At 34.6% G+C, this 27688-nt stretch overlaps 3 protein-coding genes across 3 annotated transcripts; all 3 read right to left on the bottom strand.

The window, feature by feature from the left end:
* Positions 1-4483: 4483 nt before the first annotated feature.
* LOC149030115 (BON1-associated protein 2-like) lies at positions 4484-5139 on the bottom strand. Its single transcript, XM_089152304.1, has one exon. The coding sequence runs from the start codon at positions 5137-5139 to the stop codon at positions 4555-4557; it is 585 nt and encodes a 194-aa protein (XP_089008430.1). The 3' UTR covers positions 4484-4554.
* Positions 5140-14330: 9191 nt separating this feature from the next.
* Positions 14331-15983, bottom strand: LOC149030116 (BON1-associated protein 2-like). The gene has a single exon (XM_089152315.1). It carries the CDS (start codon positions 15899-15901, stop codon positions 15311-15313), a length of 591 nt encoding a protein of 196 aa, XP_089008441.1. The 5' UTR covers positions 15902-15983; the 3' UTR covers positions 14331-15310.
* A 9722-nt stretch (positions 15984-25705) lies between these two features.
* On the bottom strand, positions 25706-26353 carry LOC149030117 (BON1-associated protein 2-like). The gene has a single exon (XM_089152325.1). The coding sequence runs from the start codon at positions 26314-26316 to the stop codon at positions 25711-25713; it is 606 nt and encodes a 201-aa protein (XP_089008451.1). The 5' UTR covers positions 26317-26353; the 3' UTR covers positions 25706-25710.
* Positions 26354-27688: the final 1335 nt, after the last annotated feature.

The following is a 27688-nucleotide window of genomic DNA, read 5'->3' on the forward strand; positions in this document are numbered from 1 at the left end:
CGGTCATTTTTATCTTAAAAAATTATTTTTCAATATTTGGGGGTAGGTGGCAAATAGTGGTATTTCACATGTGGAATGAGAAAAATAAAAAAAAAAAATAAAAAAGTAATCAAATAAAAAATAAAAAAAATATAAAAAAAAGAAAGAAGAAGAAGTAAGGGGCCATAGCCCCCTTCCCCCGCCCCTATGTGGCTCTGCCACTAAGGGTAACACTAAGGACAATGGGCGGAGCTCCCTTAGGGTTAGAGAGGCCACATCCCCAACTTACTTTTTATGAGTTATTTTATATAAAGTGCAAATTACACTAGCATTTCAAAATGAAAACCTTAAATCACTGACAACCTATTTTATATTTAAAAAGTACGTAAAATTTGAATAGACAAACAAGATTTCAAGAATTTAAGCCCAAAAAAGATAGCGCTAAATGAAATTAGGATTAAATAATAAAGATACGATGTAAAACAATAGGATGAGCCGATGAGGTCACGCGGAAAGTCCAGCTTCAAACTTCCCTAGCCACATTCTTCCATATCCACAAAGGATTTAGCATGTAAAGGAGCTAATTAAAGGCGTCTACCATTTGACTAAGGATTTAGAATAAGTCTCTCCCATCGTTTTTAACTCATGCGGCTTGATTTGATGTAGTATTTGACTTTTTCCTGATTAATTTAAAAGAAACTCAACTTCTTAGAAAAAAAGAAAAAAGAAAAAAGTTTAAAAAATTCTACACTTTGGGGTGCCAAAATGTTATCCATATCTATTTACTTGTAGATGTATGACATGTGTTCAAACTTCACAAATTGTTGAAATTCATTTACAAGTCACATCAAAGAGTTGTAATTTAATTTAAAAAAAAATAATGTGACTTGTAAATAAACATTAATCTTTTAATATGATGTTGGAATATATGTTACACATCTATAAAGAAATGGATTGTCCATTTTCTTATAAAAAATGGACAGGTATTAGTTCCCTTTAGCACCCGCAGAAGAGGAATTTCATAAAATGCTTGCTACTCTCATGTGAAAAGAAACGTAAAGCTTGCTACAAATGAGGCTGTTGCAGAGGTTGCAAAAGCTCACAGCTACCTAGGAGAAAGAAAAGAATTGTGTTTGTCATTCATTCAAAAGTCCAAATTTGTGGAAAAGGTATAACATTATTTTCTTACACTTTATTCAGCACGCTATGATTCAAGGTGGGATCTTGGGCCATTTTAGTATCATCGAGGTCTCAACAATCATGTCAATGCTCGAAGATAGGCTTCCTCCTAGATATGTGATTGAAGGGTGTGGCGTGTGGGGAGCACAATATTGTTTTGTTCCTTGGAATTGATTCTTACAAAATGTTTTCGAGAAATTATAACTTGTCCATCTCAAAAACAAAGAAATAGAGGGGATTGAGTTGCCCTTTAAAGAACATATGAAAAAAATTTTGGGGCAAAATAATTTTCATATGGAGTAACATGAAATTAAACAACATATCTCCCAGTCTTGATGATCTTAGGTCGAGGCATGACACTCCTCCCTTGGTGGACCGGTCTGATTCACTTGGAGATGCCGAGCTCTTTCATCTCTTTGTGAACGGTGCGTGGGACAAAACATAATCAAAAGGGTGAGAATGCATTTTATGGAATGTCAATCGAACTATTTGTTACTATTAAGTGTACATGCTATGTTAGTTGGTTTGCTCAAGCTGTGAAATTAGAGGCTACAAGGGATGGACTCAGGGGCGAACTAGGATTCAATATTGGGAGCTTAAAAAATGAGAGTTCAAATTGGGGAAGTACCAATGCTTTTTCGCCACACATTGAGTGGGCCCTTATAAGACCCATTGGGGGTCCCATTTATAAATTATTTTATTATATTTAAGAATAAGCCCACATATATCTTGTAGGGCCCACACATTTTGTGAGGCATACATATTTGACAAAAATTAGTAATTTATTGATAATGATATTTTTTTCTTCTACAAAATATAGGTAAATTAAAGCATCAGTTAAAGTGGTAAGCAGCTTGGTCCGCTTAAACAATGTTCCGGTATCGAATCCTTGTGAATGCAAAAAATCCCCTGGGAGACTCACCCACCACAGCCAGGTTGTGCAACACCGGTTTATAAACTGAATTTTTTTTTTAACATAAGAGATGCAAAATAATAGTAATTAGTTACCTTACAGTCTTAGTAACTAAAGATCTTTTATTTACAATATAAAATCAAATAACAAAAATTGTAGAAGAAATAAAGAAACAAAGAATGTAAAATTAAATAAAGAATTACAAAAAAAAAATGAGAGTAAGAGAAACAATAAATAAATTGAGAAAGGAAAAGAGTACTAATTGTGGAGAAGATTTTTTCCCAAATTTTCCTTAACCCAAGCTCATAGAAAGGGAAGAATAAATAGGAAGAAAGAAAGATGAGTTATTTTCTAATTAGAAATAACATTTTGAATATATCTAATAAGATTTTTCTTTTTCAAAAATTTACTTTTAACCCAAGAGAATAGAATAAATAGGAAAAAATGTGAGAAAAAAAGAAAGGAGAATAAATAGGGATTGAGGAGTTAGTTTTTAATTATGAATGACATACATACTTATTATTTTACTTTTAAAATTTGTTTTCAATATTAAGGGGGCCAAATAGTGATATTTCACATGTGAGAATAAAAAATATTGAAAAAAATGAAGGAAATTAATATAAAAAATGAAAAAATTAAGGGAATTGTAAAAAAAAAAATTTAAAATCCGAAGGGTCATGGCTCCCCCGCCCCTTAGTGGGTCCGCCCTTGGATGGACTGCAGCTAGCTATTTCATTGGGCATTTGTGCTCGAATTGACAAGCTGTGGTGTTAGCTCTACAAGGTTTTCCCTCTAATATCAACCACCACGGTTTTAGGGTTAGAAGTAGACATTATTATGCATCACCTAAAGCCAAGGAAGGAAATATCGTCGAATTTTGGTGATATTAGGAGGGGAAACCCCCTACCGAAACGAGATATGCGAGATATCGCCAAGAAATCGGTGATATCTCGCCATATATTGCGATATATCGATATTTTATTATTATTTTTTTTTTCAATTTTTATGTTATTCTTGCATTTTTTAGGCGATTTCTCTTACGATTCTACAGCAAAAATTTTTGGAATCAATGGACAATCTTACCAATTTTATTCCTATGATTTAAAACTCAACAGGTAATGTGCTAAATGTAATTAAGAGGATAATCTACATAGAATAATTTTTTGAAATAATTCAAGTTAGAAAGACATTTAATATAAAATCTTCAAAATTAATGAGCAATTTTACCAATTATATTCTAGTGATTTAGTCCTCAAAAGTCAACATGCCAAATGTGGTTAGAGAAGAGTATATACATGAAATAATTTATGAAAACAATTTAAATTATGAATGAATTTTGTAATAGAATATTTCAGAGTGAATGGATAATCATTCCAATTATGTCCGAATGATGTAGGAAGGTAACATGTTAAATATGGTTAGGTAGGAGAATTTAAATAAAAGAATTTATAGGAAATAATTCAAATTTACCACATATTTGCATCAAATTAGGATAGACATCAAATTTACCAAAATTATTGACAAAAATACTCTCGAAATTGGGGGCAAAATTTTTTCGCACAAATCTCGGCAATATTTTGCCCTTTCACCTGGTTCACTAGGTAGCGAACTCAGTGAACCGGACGAAATATCGTCCTTACCTAAAGCATTTTTTTCCCCAAGAAATTAATATCAAGATTAAAATACAAAAAATAATTTTGGATAAAATATTGGCCCAAGTATAGCAGTGTTATCATGTGATACAGACTATATAAGCAACTCAACCGGCCACGAAATATGGATCAAATCCATAGCCATATTTACCTCCAAAAATAATCCATACCCATATAACTAGGGGTGTAAATGGATAACCGAAATCCGCTTCCGAATTCGCATTCGCATCCATTTAGGGGTATCCGAATCCATCCGATTACTAATAGGATGTGGATATGGTATACGCATTTCTTACCGATTATTATCCTAATTATCCGATTAAGTTACTTATTTATATTTATTATTCTTATTTTTATAAATTTTTTACCTATGATAATGGTTATTTTTCTAAATTTTTTTACCTAAATTCTTAAATTTCAAGCATAGTCCTCACAAACAAAAAGGTAAAGATATAGACAGGTAGTCAAAAACTTGTATTCATGCTCATTTAAAAAAATCGATTTAAGAAAGTAACTATCCGATTATCATCCGAATCCAACAAAATCCGTCTGAAAACCGATAGGATATTATCCGAATCTGTACGAATATAATAGGATGCGGATATGGTATTACCACTATCCGATCCGAATCCGGTCCGCTTATACTCCTACATATAACCCTATAACCGAAAAAAAAACCCGTTATAAGCCAGAAGTTTTTTTTTTCCAAATTCTCAAATAATCTGCATGATAGACCAAATACCAAAACCACTACCAAGTAACCAAACTGAAAAAAAAAGAAATCAATGCAACAACACAAAACGGGGAACCCATATCAGCTGGCAGCAATAATTACACCCGATACCGGTCATACCCATTTCCGAAATTATAAGCCACTGGAACTGGAATCCCAATAGCCGGTCCACTTCCACAAGCGCCATTGATCTTCTGATCCGTGGTTGCCGGAAAACCTAATGGCCGCGGTGGCAAAACGGGACAAGCTGCTGCAAAGCCTTGAGATGATCCGTACATTCTGACGGAAAAGTTAATGATACCGTTACGTTCACCATTTCGATCCCTCAAACGGTAACTAAGAAAGTGAAGATAATGCGGCTGCGTATAATCTCCCATGAAATCCGAGATTGGAACTTTGGAAGTTCCAAGGGTCCTGATTGTTCCTCCTGAAGAAGTCTTGCATTGCACTTCCAACGTAATCGACTGAACTGAATTGGGTAATGGCAGCGGCGCCAGCTTCTGGTTCCATGATGGGTAGCTTCCTCCTTCCCTATCCATGCTCGTGCATCTCTGGTTATCTGGGTCAGTTGACTCCTCAGTTCTTATGATGACGAAGGTGTTCTTCTTTACAGGTTTTCGATTGAGACGTAAGCCTTCGGCAGAGAGAATGGTGATTTCGAGAGAACGTATTGCCTTCTCCATATTTGATTGAACGTCGCTTAAAGCATTGCTACTTATTATATAGTGTAAATTACTCCCCTAAGTTTACCAAAAAAAAAAAAATTTACTCCCCTAAAAAAATGATTCTCCAAACCGGCTGGAAGAAGCAAGGAAGTAAGAAGGAAAGGAGAAACGTTGGGGCCAGGGAAGACTAGAATTGACTAAGTCGAGTCGAATTTGAGATTTTTTCCATGTACTTTCGTCTCTCTCTGAATGGATTCTCTATATTAAGAATGACGTGTCGTGGCCATTACGGGACAAGTAGCTGCCATGCCATTTCGGATGTCCGCGGATATCCTACACTAATAAGTAATAACTATGACTTGACTTTTACGTGACGTTTGCCAGGGTTTCATCCGCTGACATACGTTTTCTATTTTATATTATTAATTAATAAATGTTTGTTTATCAAAAATAAATAAATAAATTTTGAACAAAAATAGAATGGTAAATAAATATGGGTGCAATCCTTACAATTTTCGGATTCACATCGTTTGTAATTCCTTTATTACAATTTCCTCTTAGAATTGTACCATTGTATCCCTTCTTGCAATTCTATCTAATTCTTATCAAGATTGTGACACATGGTAGAATTATAATCAAATTAAAAACTAAATTTAATAAATTCCTAATTTTAAGTTTTAAGAAAAGAATTTTAAAGAATATAAACTCAATGCTGCTTGTGCATAGAATGGGTGCAAACCCAAGACCTCCCCTAAGGAAGTTGGGTCTTTAATCGCTTTAACGTACCATCATTGGTTCAATTTTTACAGATAATATATAATTCGTCGAGCTAGGATCGTTATTCTTGATTGGGTTTGTTGTACATCTTAAGCCTTTTTTATTATAGATAGATAGATAACTCATATCTCAACACAATATTTGTTAGTCTAGAGAAACTCCTTCTCTTCTGGGGAGGGATATAGAATGAAAAAAAAAAAAAAAATGATGAGACTATGGAAGTACAGAGGGCGTCCAAGATGCTAACCTTGGATAAAACCATTCAGGTTTGGGCGAACCCACCCCAACCAGCCAATGTCGAGGTTAATTGTATATACATCGCTGCAAACACGGTCGTCTCTAGACAAAAAAAACAAAAGTCGAAAAAACTAAGAAGACGTCTTGTCGCTCAGGTGTTGGGTGGTGCAAACCACCCAGTCAAGGAGCGGAGCCGGAAATGCTTTAATATAAGTCTCCTTTAAAAAAAAAAGTTAATTCAGTTGCCACTTATCGACACCTGCTAGTAAAAAAATCTAAGATTCGATCCTTCTTCATGATATATTTAATTATTCTTTCACTTCCCAGTAACTTAACAAAGCACCATCTTTTCAAAGCAATTCAACCCATCTTTGGACTTCTGACTCAAAGTACATTTGGGTCATAGGGTTAAAGCTGCACCCCTAGTATTTTTAAAACCTTATGGCCACTTTATGAATATAATATAAGAAGACAGCAAAAAAGAAAAGAAAAATGTTATTGGTAAGGATTTTTAATTTGTTATGCAAAATCCAGCAAAGGAAGGAATGAGCTAACCAACCTCACTTCATATGGAATTAAGAAACGAATAATTATTGTTGTTCTTCTATACTATGGTTTAATTATTAAAGGGTTTCTATTCTTTATGAAATTATTATTATCCCCTTCCTTTACTTCTAACGGCGTTAAGTGATCGTTATGGTTGGATTTTTAAGGAAAGCCTCAAGACCTCACCAATGTTGGAGACCAAACCAAGGAAGAAGCTATTGTTGTACCAGAAATACTGCACTGTGCATGCCCATTCTAAGCCATGAAGCAATGTTTCAAATCTAACCATTTTGAACACTCGAAAGAAGCGAAGAAGGCAGAACGAAGGGGGAAACGTTGGATCCGGGGCCAAGGAAAGACTAGAATTATTGAGTTAACTTGAATATGAGATTTTCCAGGTACTTTCATCTCCTTCTATATTGAGAATGGCGTGTTGTAAGTATTATGTGACGAGTAGCTGCCACGCCATTTGGATCTCCATAGGTACGATTTTGCCAAGCTAGTGTCATTGATGTGGTGGTGTCTGTGGTGCCTAGCATTGGATGGTTATCACTTAGTGTTCATTAAATCTTGACCACTCAAAATATGCTTCAATTCGTATCAAAGAAAAGTTGATTTTTTCCCCCACTTAAATTTCGTGATATGTGCACATAGTGTTTTGGACGATCGAGATTTAACGAAAACTTGGTGGCAAAAATCTAACACTAGGTACCACAAGTACCATCACATCAACGATGCTAACCTAGAAACATCCCACGGATATCCACCAAGCGAGGGTTAAATACTATTTCGGATAATCATCCGCGTATGTGTTTTCTTTTATGGGGAAAAATATACATTAATTAATAGGGAATTAGACATTCCCGTGTGAGTAGATAAACAAGCTCATAGATAGTAAATAAACTTTTTAACCAAAAAAAAAAAAAAAAAAAAAAAAAGTGATAGTAAATAAATTTGGGTGCAACTTTGCAAATAGACCTTTTCTTCAGTTTGAAGAAAAGAACATAATTGTCAGTGTGAAGCATCCACAAAACTACGAAGATATAAATGTACAAGTAATTTATCATTAAAGTGCTAGTGAGTTGTTAATGACCAACATCTCTTAGTAAAGAAGTCAAAATTCAATTTTTCGTTCTTTCGTGCCACAATTACCATCACATCAACGACGCTAACCTAGAAATATCCCACGGATATCCACCAAGCGAGGGTTAAATACTATTTCGGATAATCATCCGTGTATGCATTTTCTTCAATGGGGAAAAAGTTTACATTAATTAATAGGGAATTAGACATTCCCGTGTGAGTAGGTAAACAAGCTCCTAGATAGTAAAAAAACTTTTTAACCAAAAAACAAAAAAATGATAGTGCAACTTTACAAATAGACCTTTTCATCGGTTTGAAGAAAAGAAAATAATCGATCAGTTTTGAAGCATCCACGAAACTGCGAAGATATAAAAATACAAAGTAACTTATCATTAAAGTGCTAGTGAGTTGTTAATGACCAACATTTCTTAGTAAAGAAGTCAAAATTCAATCTTTCCAAGTAATACATATAATAAATCCCCTTGTTTTCAATAACTTAACATAAAATATCATCTTTTTCAAAACCATGCAACCTTTCTGTGGACCTCAGAGTGATCCAAGATATACATGGACTGGCCCCTGGTATCTTTTTGTCAAAATGTCTGCATTGTTGATGTAAGAAAACAAGAAAAAAAGAAAAAAAAGAATGTCATCCGTGTATGCATAGGGCCAATATGGATAAGAAGGATAAAAATGGACGTTACTATCAATCATGGAAATAAATGGTTTTCTATTAAAGCCAAAAAAAAGTAAAGGAATGTTTATCAGAATGGTGTCGACGTTGACATAAAAAAATGACTTGCATTGCATTACGTTCATGCATTTGTGCAGGCGATAAAGAAAACTGTATATGCGGGTCAAAGACACCTAGCCATACGTGTCTTATATAGGGAATGACTATTATTCTTTAGATTCAGCTTCAGGAATTAATAAAATTCTTGCTAGGAACTAGAGCAGTTTTTATTTATTTTATTCAAGCAAACAATTTTTGTGTAGACTTCTTAGTTTGTGGAACAAGCTATTTAAATTTCAGTACGGTTCAAGTTACCTCCTAAAATTAATGTCACCTTCAACTACAAAGTTTAATAGTTAAATTATCTATTGTTAACCTCATCAGTATCAATTTATTCATTTCCAATATTATTAACACTTTGATCTCCCTCTCCAATATTATATTCCCTTTCTTTTTTCCTTTGTTTACATTTGGACTATTCGTGTAAGACCAAAGTATTGGATGGATTTAAAGAGAGATAGATTTTACATGTACGTATACTTGGTCAGTCTCAAACATTCAAGGAGGATAGAAGCAGCACAGGCTCTCAAGTCTAGGGGAAAGCTCTTAGCGGCCACTGCAAGTGATTGAGAAACAAGTCTTCTGAGTTATCATCATTGAACAGATTCACTAGAATAGAAATAATCTCGTGAATGATCAGTAAAAAATAAATAAATAAATAAAGAAGAATGATTAGTTAAAAATAAAGAAAAAGGGAGTTCATGGAGCCTCTTCTTAAAACCTTCACATGAAATGGCATGTTGGAATCTGACATTTTTTTTACATCTTCTTTAGTACGTAGCATTTATATCTAACTTAATTACAATTTGATAAAAGGTGATGAGTTTGTGCTCTAATTTGACCATAATCCTATGTAGAGCTTGGGTTTTTCATTTTTATTTCATCAAGAATTCTCCACTAACAATCTTTCTTGTACAATGCTTCTAGGAATGATTTTCCTCCCAATCACTAGAGGCACCTTCTTCCTTTAAGAGCCTTTTACAATTTACTTCCAGTAAATTTGAATAATTTCTTAATTGCATATAAAGTTTGAGTTTTCTTATTTTGAAACTACAAGAGAAGTGCTTTAACAATACTTTCTTTGGCTTGCCATGTTGAATTTTTTGGCATAAGACGTCTTTAATATATAGGGGATGGAGATATTACATGTGCTATCAGCAAGAGTCGAACCCATTTAGCAATTAATCAACCTTCAAATATTCATTTTTTCAAGAATTTGTTGCAAATCAAAGAAGACCAAACCCTTTGATCGTTCTTTTCGCTTCTCCATGTTTTACTTTTACAAAACCTAGAAACCAGAAACCCGAACCACTATTTCAAAAACTAAAGTCCACAAATTTACATCATCTATCAAAGTCCAAGAAACAGAGAAGGAATGATCACCCACAACTAAGCCATTTCATCATGAATCCCTCGAGCCAAACTTTTTCAAGGATTTTCTTGTGATTTGCTTTGTCCTATTTGCTGCAACAACAGATGCAGTGGCAATGATGCATAAGGATCCCATCAGTGATTTTTAGTGAAGCCAAGGTCAATGCTAGAGGGGTTAGAGGAGCTCGTATAGCCAGATGAGGTTTAGGAGTTTGTTTTCATCGGGGATGAAAGGGGGTTAGTTTTTGTAAATAGAGAAAGGACAAATAATTGCAATACACAAAACATTTTAAATATAGAAAATCTATTTTAAGGAAAGCCTCAAGACCTCACCAATGTTGGAGACCAAACCAAGGAAGAAGCTATTGTTGTACCAGAAATACTGCACTGTGCATGCCCATTCTAAGCCATGAAGCAATGTTTCAAATCTAACTATTTTGAACACTCGAAAGAAGTGAAGAAGGCAGAACGAAGGGGGAAACGTTGGATCCGAGGCCAAGGAAAGACTAGAATTTACTGAGTTAACTTGAATATGAGATTTTCCAGGTACTTTCATCTCCTTCTATATTGAGAATGACGTGTTGTAAGTATTATGTGATGAGTAACTGCCACCCCATTTGGATCTCCATAGGTAGGATTTTGTCAAGCTAGTGTCATTGATGTGGTGGTGTCTGTGGTGCCTAGCATTGGATGGTTATCACTTAGTTTTCATTAAATCTTGACCACTCAAAATATGCTTCAATTCGTTTCAAAAAAAAGTTTATTTTTTTCCCCACTTAAATCGGTGATATGTGCATATAGTGTTTTGGACGACTGAGATTTAACGAAAACTTGGTGGCAAAAATCTAACACTAGGTACCACAAGTACCGTCACATCAACGACACTAACCTAGAAACATCCCATGGATATCCACCAAGCAAGGGTTAAATACTATTTCGGATAATCATCCGCGTATGTGTTTTCTTTTATGGGGAAAAATATACATTAATTAATACATTCCCGTGTGAGTAGATAAACAAGCTCGTAGATAGTAAATAAACTTTTTAACCAAAAAACAAAAAAAAAAGTGATAGTAAATAAATTTGGGTGCAACTTTGCAAATAGACCTTTTCTCCAGTTTGAAGAAAAGAACATAATTGTCAGTTTGAAGCATCCACGAAACTACGAAGATTTAAAAGTACAAAGTAATTTAGCATTAAAGTGCTAGTGAGTTGTTAATGACCAACATCTCTTAGTAAAGAAGTCAAGTTCAATTTTTCGTTCTTTCATACCACAAGTACCATCACATCAACGACGCTAACCTAGAAATATCCCACGGATATCCACCAAGCGAGGGTTAAATACTATTTCGGATAATCATCAGCGTATGCGTTTTCTTTTATGGGGAAAAAGTTTACATTAATTAATAGGGAATTAGACATTCCCGTGTGAGTAGGTAAACAAGCTCCTAGATAGTAAAAAAACTTTTTAACCAAAAAACAAAAAAAAAGTGATAGTAAATAAATTTGGGTGCAACTTTGCAAATAGACCTTTTCTCCAGTTTGAAGAAAAGAACATAATTGTCAGTTTGAAGCATCCACGAAACTACGAAGATTTAAAAGTACAAAGTAATTTATCATTAAAGTGCTAGTGAGTTGTTAATGACCAACATCTCTTAGTAAAGAAGTCAAGTTCAATTTTTCGTTCTTTCATACCACAAGTACCATCACATCAACGACGCTAACCTAGAAATATCCCACGGATATCCACCAAGCGAGGGTTAAATACTATTTCGGATAATCATCAGCGTATGCGTTTTCTTTTATGTGGAAAAAGTTTACATTAATTAATAGGGAATTAGACATTCCCGTGTGAGTAGGTAAACAAGCTCCTAGATAGTAAAAAAACTTTTTAACCAAAAAACAAAAAAATGATGGTGCAACTTTACAAATAGACCTTTTCTTCGGTTTGAAGAAAAGAAAATAATCGTCAGTTTTGAAGCATCCACGAAACTGCGAAGATATAAAAATACAAAGTAACTTATCATTAAAGTACTAGTGAGTTGTTAATGACCAACATTTCTTAGTAAAGAAGTCAAAAATTCAATCTTTCCAAGTAATACATATAATAACTCCCCTTGTTTTCAATAAGTTAACATAAAATATCATCTTTTTCAAAACCATGCAACCTTTCTGTGGACCTCAGAGTGATCCAAGATATACATGGGTCATCAGGTTAAAGTTGCACCTGGCCCCTGGTATCTTTTTGTCAAAGTGTCTGCGTTGTTGATGTAAGAAAACAAGAAAAAAAGAATGTCATCCGTGTATGCATAGGGCCAATATGGATAAGAAGGATAAAAATGGACGTTACTATCAATCATGGAAATAAATGGTTTTCTATTAAAGCCAAATAAAAGAGGTAAAGGAATGTTTATCAGAATTGTGTCGGCGTTGACATATAAATTAAAAAAGAATGACTTGCATTACATTACGTTCATGCATTTGTGCAGGCGATACAGTAGCTGTGATGAATAATATTGTTCCTGTACCAAAGGATGTATTAATTTAAATGGCCCAACTAGACATCAATAATCATTATATGGAAAATATGACAGAAGAGTGAGTCCCATTCTTTTATAAAGAAAGAAGAATGAAACGGATAATGAAAAATGTAGATGCGGGTCAAAGACACCTAGCCATACGTGTCTTATATAGGGAATGACCATTATTCTCTAGATTCAGCTTGGATAGTCAAGCTGTCATTTCATTTCAAGTTTATGCGGCTAGGGTTGCTTCTAAAACTTCCACCGCTGTTAGAAGTCCTAAACTAATCAAACACCAGTTACTACATTCAAGATTTCTAAGAGTTTCACTGTTGTTAGAAGTCACACAGCTGATCAAACACCAGTTATTATATTCAAGAAGAATTCTACAATTGGTACTCACAAAGATTCTAGTTAATCTGAAGAAGAGTTTGATACTAATTGGTATAAAACCATAGTCAATATTTTATGTAATCTAAAACACCTATACCTTCATGTAAACTAAAACATTGTAACTCAAGAGTCCTAGAACCACAACTACAAGAATTCTAAAACACTGAGGAAGAATGATTTTATTTCTATTTAAAGCCTTGTACTAACTCCTTGTAAATTTAATATGAAATTATACTCTCTTTACACGGACTCTCTCTCTCCCTCACGTCTCTCTCTATCTCTCCTCTTTCAAGTTTGAAGTTTCTCTTTTCTTCTCTCTTTCTCTGTTCAACTATCTTTTTCTAACACAACTTATTATAAGAAATTAATAAAATTCATACTAGTTCTACTAGAGCAGTTTTTTTATTATTTTTTTAACGTTCTTCGAGCAAACAATTTTTTTGCAGACTTCTTAGTTTGACAAGTTTGCTATTTAAATTTCAGCACGGCCTCAAATTACTTTCTAAAATTAATGTCATCCTCAACTATTCAGTTTAATAGTTAGACTATCTATTATCAACCTCATTAGTATAAATTTATTCATTTCCAATATTATTAACACTTTCATCTCCCTCGCCAATATTATATTCCCTTCCTTTTTTCCCCTTGTTTTACATTTCGACTATTCGTGTAAGACCAAAGCATTAGATGGATTTAAAGAGAGATTTTACATGTACGTGCACTTGAGTCTCCAACATTCAAGGAGGATAGAAGCAGCACAGGCTTCTGAGTTATCATCATTTAACAGATTCACTAGAATGGAAATAATCTCGTGAAAGATCAGTAAAAAATAAATAAATAAATAAAGGAGAATGATTAGTTAAAAATAAAGAAAAAAAGGGAGTTCATGGAGCCTCTTCTTAAAATCTTCACATGAAATGGCATTTGGGAATCTGACATTGTGCTACATCTTCTTCAGTAGCATTTATATCTAACTTTGAATTTGATAAAAGGTGATGAGTTTGTGCTCTAATTTGACTATAATCCCATCTAGAGCTTGGGTTTTTCATTTTTATTTCATCAAGAATTCTCCACTAACAATCTTTCTTGGACAATGCTTCTATAGATGATTTCCCTCCCAATCACTAGAGGCACCTTCTTCGTTTAAGAGCCTTTAACAATTTACTTCGTGTAAATTTGAATAATTTCTTAATTGCATGAGTTTTCTTATTTTGAAACTACAAGAGAAGTGCTTTAACAATACTTTCTTTAGCTTGTCATGTTGAATTTTTTGACATAAGGCGCCTTTAATATATAGGGGATGGAGATATGACATGTGATATCAGCAAGAGTCGAACCCATTTAGCAATTAATCAACCTTCAAATATTCATTTTTTCAAGAATTTGTTGCAAATCAAAGAAGACCAAACCCTTTGATCGTTCTTTTCGCTTCTCCGTGTTTTACCTTTACAAAACCTAGAAACCCGAAACCCGAACCACTATTTCAAAAACTAAAGTCCACAAATTTACATCATCTATCAAAGTCCAAGAAACTGAGAAGGAATGATCACCCACAACTAAGCCATTTCATCATGAATCCTTCGAGCCAAAGTTTTTCAAGGATTTTCTTGTGATTTGCTTTGTCCTATTTGTTGCAACAACAGATGCAGTGGCAATGATGCATAAGGATCCCATCAGTGATTTTCAGTGAAGCCAAGGTCAATGCTAGAAGGGTTAGAGGAGCTCGTATAGCTAGATGAGGTTTAGGAGTTTGTTTTCATCGGGGATGAAAGGGGGTTAGTTTTTGTAAATATAGAAAGGACGAAAAATTGTAATACACAAAACATTTTAAATATGGAAAATCTATTCAATGAATCCAAACAGTTCATTTTTATAAGGCCACATGTCAAGTTCTGATGCCTGCGCTGATGGCATCCACGCAGCCGTGAACAAAAATCCAACAGTAAACCTCACTTCTAGCCAATGCGTAGACAATGAGAAAAAAGAGAGACCGGCAGATATCAAGTTTCCCACCACTTGTAACTTCTCTTCCAACCTATTTCCGAAGTACCTAATTGGATATATTGATTGTGCACTAAAAGATGAATGGAAGTTAGTTGAAGGTGTGGAAAAAAAATGATGTACGTACTAGTTACTTCACTTCTAATACACTAAACAATCTTCATGCTTTTGTATTTTTAAAAATTAAAGTATGGTGACATTTATTAGACTCCAGAGAACTTTTGCTTTTGGATTTTTTTTCATGCATGTATTATTGGTATTTTATGTCATAAAAATCGAAACAAAATTTACCAAACGGTAATTCTCAAACCCTCTAAACAAAGATTTTACCAAACCCTCAAAAACTTTGTCAGACAGAAAGTCGAAAAACGATTCAGAGGATTTTTTTTTTAAAGAACATCACAACCCTAAATATATAATGTCATATGCATGCAAATTAATATTATGTTTTGGCTGTTCATGCAAATTAAAATCCATACCCATGGCCATACTTGTAAGGCACCGTAACTGGAACGCCAAGGGCTGTTCCACTCCCACTCCCACTCGCACCCTCACCGGCGGCACTGATCTTCATCTTCTTATTTGCAGCAGCCGCCGGAAAATCCAAGAGTTGGGGCGGCGGAACAGTCCAAGCCATCGCAAAGCCTTGTGATGATCCGTGCACCCTGATGGAGAAATTAATGATACCATTACGTTCACCATTGCGATCCCTCAAGCGGTAACTGAGAAAGTGCAGATATTGTGGCGGCGTATAATCTCCCGTGAAATCTGAGGTTGGAACCTTCGACATTCCAACAGTCCTGATTCCTCCTAAAGAATTCTTGCACTGCACCTCTAACGTAATCGACTGAACTGAATTGGGTAATGGAAGAGGTGGCTCTAGCTTCTGGTTCCATGATGGGTAGCTCCCTCCTTCCCTGTCCATACTTGTCCATCTCTCGTTTTCTGAATCAGTTCTTACGATCACAAATGTGTTCTTATTTACAGAACGTCCATTGATGTGTAAGCCTTCTGCAGAGATAATAGTGATCTCCAAAGAACATGTTGGCTTCTCCATGTTTGATTCAAGTTCTGATAGAACTTATTATACCCAAACAGTACATGAACTAATTGTTCTCCAATGGCTCTCTATCGATCTATATATACAAGATACGCACACAAGAAAGGAAGACAAGAAATTAAGCAGAGAGGTGGTTTCTGATGAATTTTCTAAAAGAAACTTTGGAGGCTTTCGCTTGGGAAGAAGGATTTTTCAAACTTGTTAAAGTGAGACGGCGTTGACACGTCATTACACGTGAAACTTGTTTGAGTTTACGCTGACGTGGCTTTTTTTCCTTCGTGGAAGCGTTATCCATCTTGGAAATTTTCAGCGTCACCTCGTAAATTATTCTTAAAATTAATGTGATCTCTTCTCTTGACTTATTTAATTTATCAATTAAATCTTTTATTGGGAGAAAATATGTTAAAAATGTCTTCAATTATTAAAAAATTTCAGTTAAGTGTCGCCATAAGTAAGTTAAATACTTTGCATAAGAATAACCTCGAATGAAAACTCTACGCTTGACTCGTTTTTTTCGTCTTTCTCTATTGTTTATGATTTGTCCATCTTCCAATCATAAATATGTATTAAGTATTAGAGATATAATTCATGAATAATAATTTTAAATACAAGATGTAAAAATAATATTAGAAATAGATATTTAAAAAGGAATCCCCCTATACAATAGCTTAATTATTAGTTTATGGGAAAGTGGTAGCTGAACGGACGTGTGAAAAAATTAACTGAACGATTCTACCGTTATATTTTTTTACTAAATCTGAATCGTTCATTAAAATTTATATTTTCCTTCCTATTAATTAACATTCTATTGCCAGTTAAAGGTTCAAAGAGAAAGAAACGAAATATACTCAAAGGTTAAAGGTTCAAAGAGAAAGAAACCAAATATGTTCAGATCTCGCACGTTCGCAGTCAAATTTTCTCTCTTTTCCTCTATTCGTTCACTATTTCTTCCTCTTCCTTCTCAATCGGCTTCACTCTATTCGTTCACTATTTGTTGTTAGACAGATTTTTCCTGATGCTCGACCAAGTGGATTAGTGGCCATTTGAAAACCCTAAGTATTAAAATTCAAGAAAATTTAATCTCGTTATTCTTACTTGCGTTTCAAGGTATGACTAAGCCGTTGCTTTCTCCCAAGTGAAAAAAAAAAGGACATAGAAAGAACAAAAAAGAAAACAAGAAAAGAAAAAAAAGAAAGAGATTGCAAAAAATGATATTTTCTTTCAAGATCCAAGTTTTAATCATTAGAAAAACCATTCCCAAGTTTAGACTGAGATCAATGTTTATTTTTATTTTTCTATTCATGTCATCGTCGTCTGGGAGGCCATTAGCAATGTTTACCATAAAGAGGGGCTTCTGAAACTGGAATCATAGGATTTTCAATGATGAACTCCTACCTTGATGAACGACAAATGCAAATTGATGGAGATAGAGAAGAATCAGAGGAAGAAGGCCAAGATGGAAAGAAGGCCAAGATGGGAGAAGAAACAAAGTAAGAAGGCCTAGATATTTTACAAGTAATAGAAGGTTAAACTTAACTAACCACTAAATAATAGGAGTGAAAATAGGTATTTTATTAAATGATTTAGATTTTTATTGAATGATTTAGATTGAGTTTAACAAATCTGATGGTGAATATTTAGAGCTGTTCAGCTAACCTATTCACATGTCCCTTCAGCCACATTTATGCCTTAGTTTATTGCTTATACTCTTTTACATTATTAATCCAACCTTCTATTTTACCCGTAATTACTGTTGCCCCCTATCATTAAACTCCTTTGGATGATGACTTGACATTTTTTATTTATTTAAAAATCTCAAAATAACCCTAAGATTTTATTCTACATATTTACACTTGATATTAAATTACACTATACCTTAGTAATTAGGAGAAACTTAGCTTAATTTGGTAGTTTCTTATTTTATTTTTTAGCTTTTTTATATTTACTTTTTAATTTGATGTTATTTTTTAATTTTTGTTATTTATTTTCTAATTTGATGTTATCCATTTTAAGAAGGATCTACTTATATTATTTTTTCATTAATTTAATTTGGCATTATTAATTTTTAAAAATTCATTTTTTAGCAGAAAAAATAATTTAGTTAATTTTTTTAAAATTCAAAATAATAAGAATACAACTCTAAAATTAATATTTGATATGATTTTTTTCTAAATAAAGACAGTTGTGTGTTTTGATTTCTTAATTTTAAATGGATAAAATAGACTTTAAGCATTCAATGTAATAGTTTTTTAACATTATTTGAATTGAGGGAAGATAATAGGAATTTCACAGAGAATAAAGTTCTGTTAATAATTAAGCAATGGTATAAAGAGACAATAATAATTATCTCTATTTAAAAAATAACTTAAGACTATTATTATTAATAATAAACAATTTATTTGATAAATTAAATAACTTAATATAATGTACGTGAGAGACACTTCACACAAAAATGGAATTTGAGGTAAGACTGTTTTTTTTTTTTTGGAGGAGACTTGCGTTGACGAGGTCAATGTTATGGTTGGGATTAAGGATTGGAAATTTTGTTTCTGAAACTAAGGATTACGTGACGTCAATGTTACACGTCATGTGAAAACCGCATCATATCCTTTCTTATATCCAAGTGTTTGTAAATTTTGAGCGGGAAGATAAGAAGAAAATTTCAGATTTTGAATACGTATTGCACCGTGGAAACATTCATGCTTCACAGCATCAGTGAAGATATAAATATTCATGACAATTCCTGGAATTTACAGATTTTGGTACTTTTTAAAGACCTCAGTTCTTGCTCGACTTTGACAAGGAATTTGTTGTTACAATATAAAAAAAATCATTTTTTGGGATAAATAATATAAAAGTATTATATTACAAAATTTTTATTATTTGGAACTTTACTTATATTATTTTTTTATTTTTATTTTTTAAAATGATTGCTTGTGTCCACCATTAGTTATATTATTTTTAAGAATAATTTTCATCTTAACCTCCTAAAGTTTGGTTTACATCATTTTTAACTAGTAAAAAAAAAAAAAATTTAATATAATATTTTTACAAAATATTCTATTTGATGAATGATCAATTTGCAATCCAAGACAATACTTTGTTTCTCCAAGATCTTTTATTTCAAATTCTTTCTTCAAATAGTCAACTACTTTTGAAAGCTCTTCAGGAGTTCCAATGATATTTAAGTAATCAACATATATATTTATTAAAATTGATTCATATCGTTTAATAAAAGCACAATAATAAATTGGATCATTTTTATACCTTTTATTTAGTAAATATCCATGAAGGAGATTATACCATATATGCCTTAATCATTTCTAAAGCCTTATTGAACAAACTTACTAGGAATTTTTACGTGTTTTAGGGATTTTGAATCCTTCAGGGATTTTCATATAAATTTCATACTCGAGTGAGCCATATAATAGGCTATAATAATATCCCTTAGACGCATGTCAAAATTTTCATATACTACCAGAATAATAAGATATCTGAAGGTGATTGCATCCACCATAAGAGAATATGTTTCTATATAATCAGTGTCAAGCCTTTGCGAAAATCATTGTACCATAATTCATGCTTTATATATCACAATTTCATTGTTTTTCTTATTTGGACCTAGTGATGTTTGATCTAAGTTACTTTTAACTATAAAAAAAATATGATAATTTGCATTTGCCTCCCCTCAAATATTAATGGAGATCCTCTTCACCTAGCTTATTTCTTCATCCGTCCACCCACACTTACATGAGCTTGGGACCCACACTCACAAGAATTGCCCATGTCGAGCAAAGGTGGTGTAGTCCCACACTCATGAGAGTGTGGGTGGATGGGTAAATGAGCATATTGGGTCGAGACGATCTGGACTCCTTAGGTATCCAAAAAAGCCAATTAATGATACATACATATTACCATTTTATGACCAAAATGCCCTTATGCCCCTTTAATTTTTTATTTTTCAATATTAATACTTAAAAAATTTTTAAGATCACATTTCTATCCTTGGGATTTTCTGAATTCAAGAAAATTAGCCAAGTAAAACCTGATAGTATAAAACCCATTTTGTTGCAGCAATGATCTTAATAGTGTACTCGTCTTCTTTGCATTGTCTAATATTGCTCGATTTCGGAAAATGTTTTTGAAAATAAAATCTTTTCTATTGGAAAAGAGAAAATTTCATTCCTTTAGATTTGTTTGTCTTAGAAGAGAAAAGATGTTTTCCCTCAAGATTTAGTGGTAACTTTATTAAAATCGAAAACGATAGTGGCATCGAGAAATCAAGGGGTTGGAACTAGGGGTGTAAATGGACCAAATTTGGATGATAATCGAATAGTTATTTTCTTAATTGGATTCTTCTAATGGGCATAAATACATGTTGAATACAAGTTTTTGACTACCTATTTACATCTTACCATTTTATTTGTGAGGGCTAGGTTTGAAATCTAAAAATTTAGCAAATTTGGTAGTTATTTTAGTAGAAAATCTTGAAAAATAGTCAAATATCACAGGTAAAAAAAATCTACAAAAATAAGAAAAATAAATCTAAATAGGTAAATTAATCGGATAATTGTATCGGATAGATATAATTAGTAAGAAAGGGATATACCATATCCGCATTCTATTAGTAATCGGATGGATTCGGATACTCCTAAACGGATGCCAATGCAAATTCGAAAGCAGATTTCGATTATCAATTTACACTCCTAGTTGGAACATTGAGGAAGTTCTCTTCTTGGAATAGTTGCATTGGTTGTAAGTTTGTAACCAACGTGCATAAAATGGTGATCAATATTGCATTGGATGTGATATGTTATTGTGAACATGAAAACTGCTATTTTCATCAAATTTCATATGTTTATTAAAAGGCTACTAGGTCCCTTTAATTCTTTCTTTTATTTTTGGGATACACAAGTTGTACTTTCTTGACAACATTTTTGTACCGATTATTTCTAAGGAACAAAATAACATTGTGTTCCCCTCACTCTCCTCAATTACACATTTAGGAGGGAGATTTTTATTTGCGGCAGCTGCCTGCTGCTGCCGACGGTCCTCATAGTGCCACATCATTAATACTTGATCAAACGGTTGAAATTCAACTAGTGAAAACTTATCTGTAAATATTGATTTTTGTTTTGTATTTTAAGGGCTTAAATTTTATTAATTTACAAAAAAGTCCCGCATCTCATCACTCCTTCCTCAACGACAGCGTGTGTTTTCCGTCGTCGCCGGAGACAAGCCCTCCCCCTTCAAGAACACAGGCAGGCTCAAACAAACCGTTCTTCTTCAAGAACACAAAGAGGCTCAGCACGCCTGTGGAAGTCATAATTTCTTACAATAAAAATGCCCAGGCAACGAAAACTGAGATACTGTGACTAGGGTTTTCACAATCCAGGTGATCCCAAATCTGCAGCTCCAGAACCTGCTATACTGTTCTCTGCCTCCGCCGCTGGTGCTTCTCCTAGAGAACTTACCGGAGAGGATGTTGCCATCGTGGGTGGTGATACTGCAGATGGACCTGGTGCTTCAACGGCTGCCGGAGCTGGGGTTGGAGATGCTGCGGGGTGGGAGATGGAGAAGAAACAGGCGCTAGAGATGGTGCCGGAGAAGGCGCCTTCCCGAACAGCTCGGTCAGAAGAAAAATATTGTCGACGGTGAAAATGCATACCGGAGTCTTATCAATCACCGTGTCAGCAACTCTCAAGGAATCGACACCGGTGTCCAAGGTCATAGAATCTCCAGCTGTTTTCACCGTGAGGTCATACTTTCCGGCGCCGTTGGTTGCAAGAGTGCTGATTGGAGTCTTGGTGGTCTTCAAACTACTCATCCGACGGTGCAAACGAGGTTAAACCCTTAGCCATGGCTGACTGATAAACCTTGACAACTCCAGAGCTTTGGATGAGCGAAGCAAATGTTTTGCATCCGTGGTTTTCGAGCAGCGCCGTAATGTTGTCGTCGGAGGCGGAAGGAGCAGCAGGATCTCCGGCTCGATGATTGGCGAATTAGTCAATGACGGCCGGTGCTCCCAAATGGCGTCGGTGAGAATGAGATAGGGTTTTTGCTGTTGGGTAAATGAGGGATTTTTTTGTAAATTAATAAAATCTAAGCCCTTAAAATACAAAAACAAAAATCAATATTTACAGATAACTTTTCACTAGTTGAATTTCAACCGTCTGATCAAATACTAATGATGTGGCACTTTGAGAACTGTCGGCAGCAAGCAGTAGCTGCTGCCGCAAATAAAAATCCTTTAGGAGGGAGCCTACTTTTGAACATTGATATGATGGACTAGATATGGACTCCCACCTAAATGAGCGATGGAAGAATATGATGATCATCATCGTATCACAATTATGCTGATGATAGAATGTATGAAGCCTCTAATTATTCGGCAGACAAGTTGAATCGACAAAGTTATTCATGCAATAGGTTGCCACTGTTAAATTCCTAGGATTGACATATTCATTCGTATAATTAGGCATGCCACAAAGAGGTAACAATTGCATTATCATGGTGATTGGAGGTTGAAACAACATGGATTTGTCATAATAATGATGGGTTGTTCATACAAATGACTGGACCTCTTAGTGAAGCGATTACAGGTTTACTGCTCTCTATGGTATATTTAATAATCATCGCTGCCTAATATAAAGCTATCAAATCTAAAAGATAAAAAAGTAATAATAATTAATCATTGACAGCTCTGCTGACGATGGCTGTTCTTTTCTTTTTCCAAGCAGTCTCATCTGCAGCAAACGTTTAGTTTCTTTTTACATGAGAAGCAAGACTTTGAGTTCCTCTCTTGCGGCGCCCATGGTATAGGACTTCTTCAGATTTTTTGACGTTTTCTCTTTTTGTATAAAATTGACTTGCATTTAAAATCTTCATTAGGAAAAACTCAAACACTGTAATCAAATCCCACCACATGAATAGAAACGGTGGGAGAGGCTTATTCCGAATGGCAGACACATTTAATTAGTTCCCTCTTTCCCTATCCATGCTTGTGCATCTCAGGTTATGTGAGTCAGCTCTTATGATCACGAAGCTGTTTTTTTTACAGATCGTCCATTGAGACGCAAGCCTTCTGCGGAGAGAATGGTGATTTCCAGAGAACGTGTTGGCTTCTCCATGTTTGATTCAATGTCGCTGAGAGTGTTGATACTTATTATATAGTAAATTATTCCGGTAAATCTAGCTGTTGTGAACACTGCCGGTAGGAAGAAGCGAACAATGAAGAACGAAGAAGGAGACGTTGGATCCGGGGCCAGGGAAGACTTGAATTGACCTACTGAACTTGAATTTGAGATTTTCCATGTACTTTCTCGTCTCTCTCTTGGTTTTTATGTAAAAGAATGACGTATTGTGAGAATTACGTGTCCAACTTGAATGCTGCATATTTAATGCGTAGCATGTACTGCCGACGGTCATATGGTATAGAGAATGTAGGAAAGACCTTCATATGGTATTTATTGACCTAGAAAAAGCTTATGATAGAGTCCTAAAGCGTTAATTTGGCAAGTTCTAAAGAAAATAAGTGTTGCAAGTAAATATATAAATATAGTTAAGGGTATGTATGATGGTTCGGTGACTAGTGTTAGAACAGTGGGGGGACAAAGTAATGAATTCCCGATAACTGTTGGGCTACATCAAAGGTCAACTTTAAGCCCATACCTATTTGCACTGGTAATGGATGAATTAACTGAAGACATTGAAGATGAGGTCCTCTGGTGTATGCTTTTTGTCGATGATATTGTGTTGATTGATGAGACCCAAGTAGGGATTAATACCAAATTAGAATCATGAAGAGTAGCTTTGGAATCAAAAGGCTTCAAACTTAGTAGATCGAAGACATAATATCTAGTTTGTAACTTTAGTCATGATCGGGTAAATGATGAGGTGGTAATACTTGACGATAAAGAGATTCTTCAGAGTGATTGTTTTACGTACATAGGTTCAATTATAAGTAAAAGAGGTGATTTAGAGGATGTGATTTCGCAAAGAATTAAAATAGGGTGGATGAAGTGGAGAGGTGCGTCCAGGGTCTTATGTGATCGGCGTATTCCATTAAAGATTAAAGAAAAATTTTATAAGACCATTGTTCAACCAGTTATGATGTACGGTATAGAGTGTTGGGCTGTTAAAAATAATCATATAGATAAACTCAGTGTAGCAGAAATGAGGATGCTAAGATGGATGAGTGGCAAGACTAGGATGGATAAGATAAGAAATGATCATATTAGAGTTGGTCTGGGAGTTGCTCCCATAAGTGATAAGCTTCGAGAAAGTCGTTTGAGGTGGCACGGCCACGTTCAACGGAGACCTACAAATGCCCCTGTACGGAGAAGTAATATAATCCATATTGAAAAAACCAAAAAAGCTAGGAGTAGACCTAAGATAACTTTGTTTGTTAGCCACTCAAATGACACTTTCTATATACTTCTAACAGAGAATAACATCACCTCTAACATTCATTATAAAATGCATAAAAATATTTTTAATCACATAATTTAAAAATAAATTAAAATTCCAACATAGTTGGGAGGAAAATTATATTTAGAAGTATCGTACATGAAGGTTTGTTTATGGAGGATTCGTCATGAAAGAAAAATGGAAAACCCAAGCTCGATCTAGGTGGGATTATGAAATTACTCGGACTAGATCATGAATTCAATTATCTTTTTATCAAACTTTAAGGAAAAGACATGTAAATGCTGCAAAAGAAAATGGTTGAGTAGCTCAGCTAACTTTTCTTTCCTTGGTAGAATAGCTCATCTAACTTGTTTTTCTTTTGGGTAAAGTAACCAACATAACCATGTATGAGTTTGCCCAAATCACTAGGTTTCAAGGAAGGCAAGCTTAGCTAACTTTTCTTTTGATTGTTGATAACAATTAAATAAAGATGTGAAAAATGATCAAATTAAATGTGTGTGGCAAATTAGGTCGTCCATTCATTATATGAAGCATGTTGGATTAAAAATTGAACTTGAGATGGCTTTTCATACGTGTAGTCTAATTTGTTCTTATATTATTGAGACCACATACCAGGTTTGAAAAATGAAACAAAATCCTAGCTAAACAAAACATCCAATTGAGAGATGTTGGAGAAATGAAAATTTTTATCAACCTGCATCAATGAATATCTCATGACTCTCATCTTTCATTTGCTCTATCCCTCTCTATTGTCTTTCGTGTCTCTCAATCTCTCTACTCTATATATGTGTATCTCATTATTGTCTGTCTCACCCAGTTGAATCTCTTCTCTCTCTGACTATTTTATAAGAGTTTTAATTGAGCAAAACACCCATTTGAGACCTCTTTAAAAAATAATGACTTAAGAATGTAGTTGCATCTGAGGAGTAAACTTCACTTCGAACCTAATGCATAGATAATGAGAAAAGAGATATCAAGTATCCCGCCACTTGTTGACTTCTGGTCTTCAATTCATTTTGCCGAAGTAACTAATAGGATATCTTGATTGTGTACTAAAATGAATGAAAAGCCAGTCAAAGATGTTGACAAAAATTACAGAAACTGTGAAATAATTTGGATTTCATCAAAAAAAAAAAATGTTCTACTAGTTACTTACACATTTAATATTGTAAAGAATTTTTGGACTTACGTGTTTTCAAAATTAAAGTATTATGTCATTTATTAGATCCAAAAACTTTGGTTTTGGGTTTATTTCATGTGCATAATAGTGACATTTTAATGTCATGAAAATCGTTCTTTAAAGACAGAACTTATCAAATTTTTGATAAGGCCAAGCACAGATATTATTTATTATTGTCTTTGGTTGTTCATGCAGATTAAACCCCAGCATACCCATGGCTATACTTGTAAGGCACCGGAACCGGAACTGGAACGCCAAGGGCTGTCCCACTTCCACTCGCAACCTCTCCGGCGGCACTGACACTGATCTTCATCTTCTTATTTGGAGCAGCCGCCGAAAAACCCAAGAATTGAGGCGGAGGAACAGGCCAGCTGGCGGCCGTCGCAAAGCCTTGCGATGATCCGTGCATCCTGAGGGAGAAGTTAATGATACCGTTACGTTCACCATTGCGATCCCTCAAACGGTAACTAAGAAAGTGCAGATATTGTGGCGGCGTATAATCTCCCATGAAATCTGAGGTTGGAACCTTCGACATTCCAACGGTCCTGATTCCTCCTAAAGATGTCTTGCATTGCACCTCCACCGTAATCAACTGAAGCGAATTGGGTAATGGCAGTGGCGGCTCCAGCTTCTGGTTCCATGATGGGTAGCTCCCTCCTTCCCCATCCATACTTGTCCACCTCTCGTTTTCCGAGTCAGTTCTTACGATCGCAAATGTGTTCTTCTTTACAGAACGTCCATTGATGTGTAAGCCTTCTGCAGAGATAATAGTGATCTCCAAAGAACGTGTTGCCTTCTCCATGATTGATGAAAGTTCTGATAGAGCTTATACTTAACAGGGGATGAACTCATTCTTCTCCGTGGCTCTCTACGGATCTATACATATATATATATATAGAAGATACGTACACAGGGGATCGAAGAAGGAAGATGAGAAATTAATCAGAAGCGAGACAGGTGATTTCTAATGAATTTTCAGGAAATAATGGATTTTTCAAACTTCAAAGTATGGGATGCATTAAAAAGTTCGCAGAACCGGAGAATCCATGTGTAGGAAGACAGCGTTGACACGTCATTACACGTGAAACTTGTTCGCATTTAAGCTGACTTGGCTTTTGGTGTTTGTGGACATTACCCATCCATCTCCGAAAATATAATATAAGTGAGAAACTTTTCACCCAAAAGAACGAATGGGACATGCATGCTTTTTTGGTTTCATGTAGGGTTTTTCCGGAGGAGACTTTGTGTTGACGAGGTCAAGGTTTGGAAAATTGGAAACAAAAGATTACTTGTACTACGGGACATCACTGCTGCCCGTCATCTTTTTTTTCTTTTTAGGGGAAATTTCAGGATACTTCAAGAAACCAAGAAAATTGCGACACCCGTGACTACACCAACTTGACATTAGCTCCTCAAAGTATTTTTCTTGTTCAATTACATACTTCATTAGTAAATTCTATTAAATTAATGTGTTGCTCCAAAAACCTGTTTGGTAGCACAAACAAACAACTTGCAAAAAACGTGCTCTACCGTGTTGGTCAAGGAACGTCTCCGATGATCAAGTTACTGGAATCGCATAGCTATAGAAGAAGAAAACAACTTGTAAAGCTCACAATGCTAGAGGGTAACTCAATAGTGCATACCTGATAATGTCGAAGGTGTGGGTATTTATAGCTTAGGAGGTTACCTTGGCTGTGTAGACTTCAACTTGAACTCTTTAATTGTTGCTAACTAAACAAAAGAGAGGAGGAATTTTATCTGCTGAGAGAGTATTACTTGGGTTGTAGTTGTGGAGTTTGATCTAGACTCCAATAGCAATTCAAAGTATTTGACTTGATCAAGATCCTTATCCCTATCTTTAAGGAGGTTGATTACAATTCATATTGTACGTTGCTTAGTGCTTTCGTTTCATATGTTTATTTGTGGTCCGACCAAGGTTTGATCGATCATCTTCTTTGGTCGACCTAGGTAGGTCTATTATGAATCATCCATAACATAAGCCCCCAATCACTTGGCCACGTTAATTCCGTGTTTGAGCCAAGGGATTAAGTTTCTCCCAATCAGGATTCGATCTAGTGAATCGATTTTTGGCTTGATTTGTGCTCGAACAAATTTGAAGACAGCATAGACAGTGTATTAATTTGTGAAGTGACTGTTGGATGTGCCAAGACCTA

The sequence above is a fragment of the Hakea prostrata genome, chromosome 1 (assembly GCF_041222555.1).
Source record: "Hakea prostrata isolate BN-2017 chromosome 1, UWA_Hpros_2, whole genome shotgun sequence".
Taxonomy (NCBI): domain Eukaryota; kingdom Viridiplantae; phylum Streptophyta; class Magnoliopsida; order Proteales; family Proteaceae; genus Hakea; species Hakea prostrata.

Coding starts and splice junctions, on each gene's coding strand:
- LOC149030115 (XM_089152304.1), bottom strand. CDS start 5,139: ATGGAGAAGGCAATACGTTCTCTCGAAATCACCATTCTCTCTGCCGAA.
- LOC149030116 (XM_089152315.1), bottom strand. CDS start 15,901: ATGGAGAAGCCAACATGTTCTTTGGAGATCACTATTATCTCTGCAGAA.
- LOC149030117 (XM_089152325.1), bottom strand. CDS start 26,316: ATGGAGAAGGCAACACGTTCTTTGGAGATCACTATTATCTCTGCAGAA.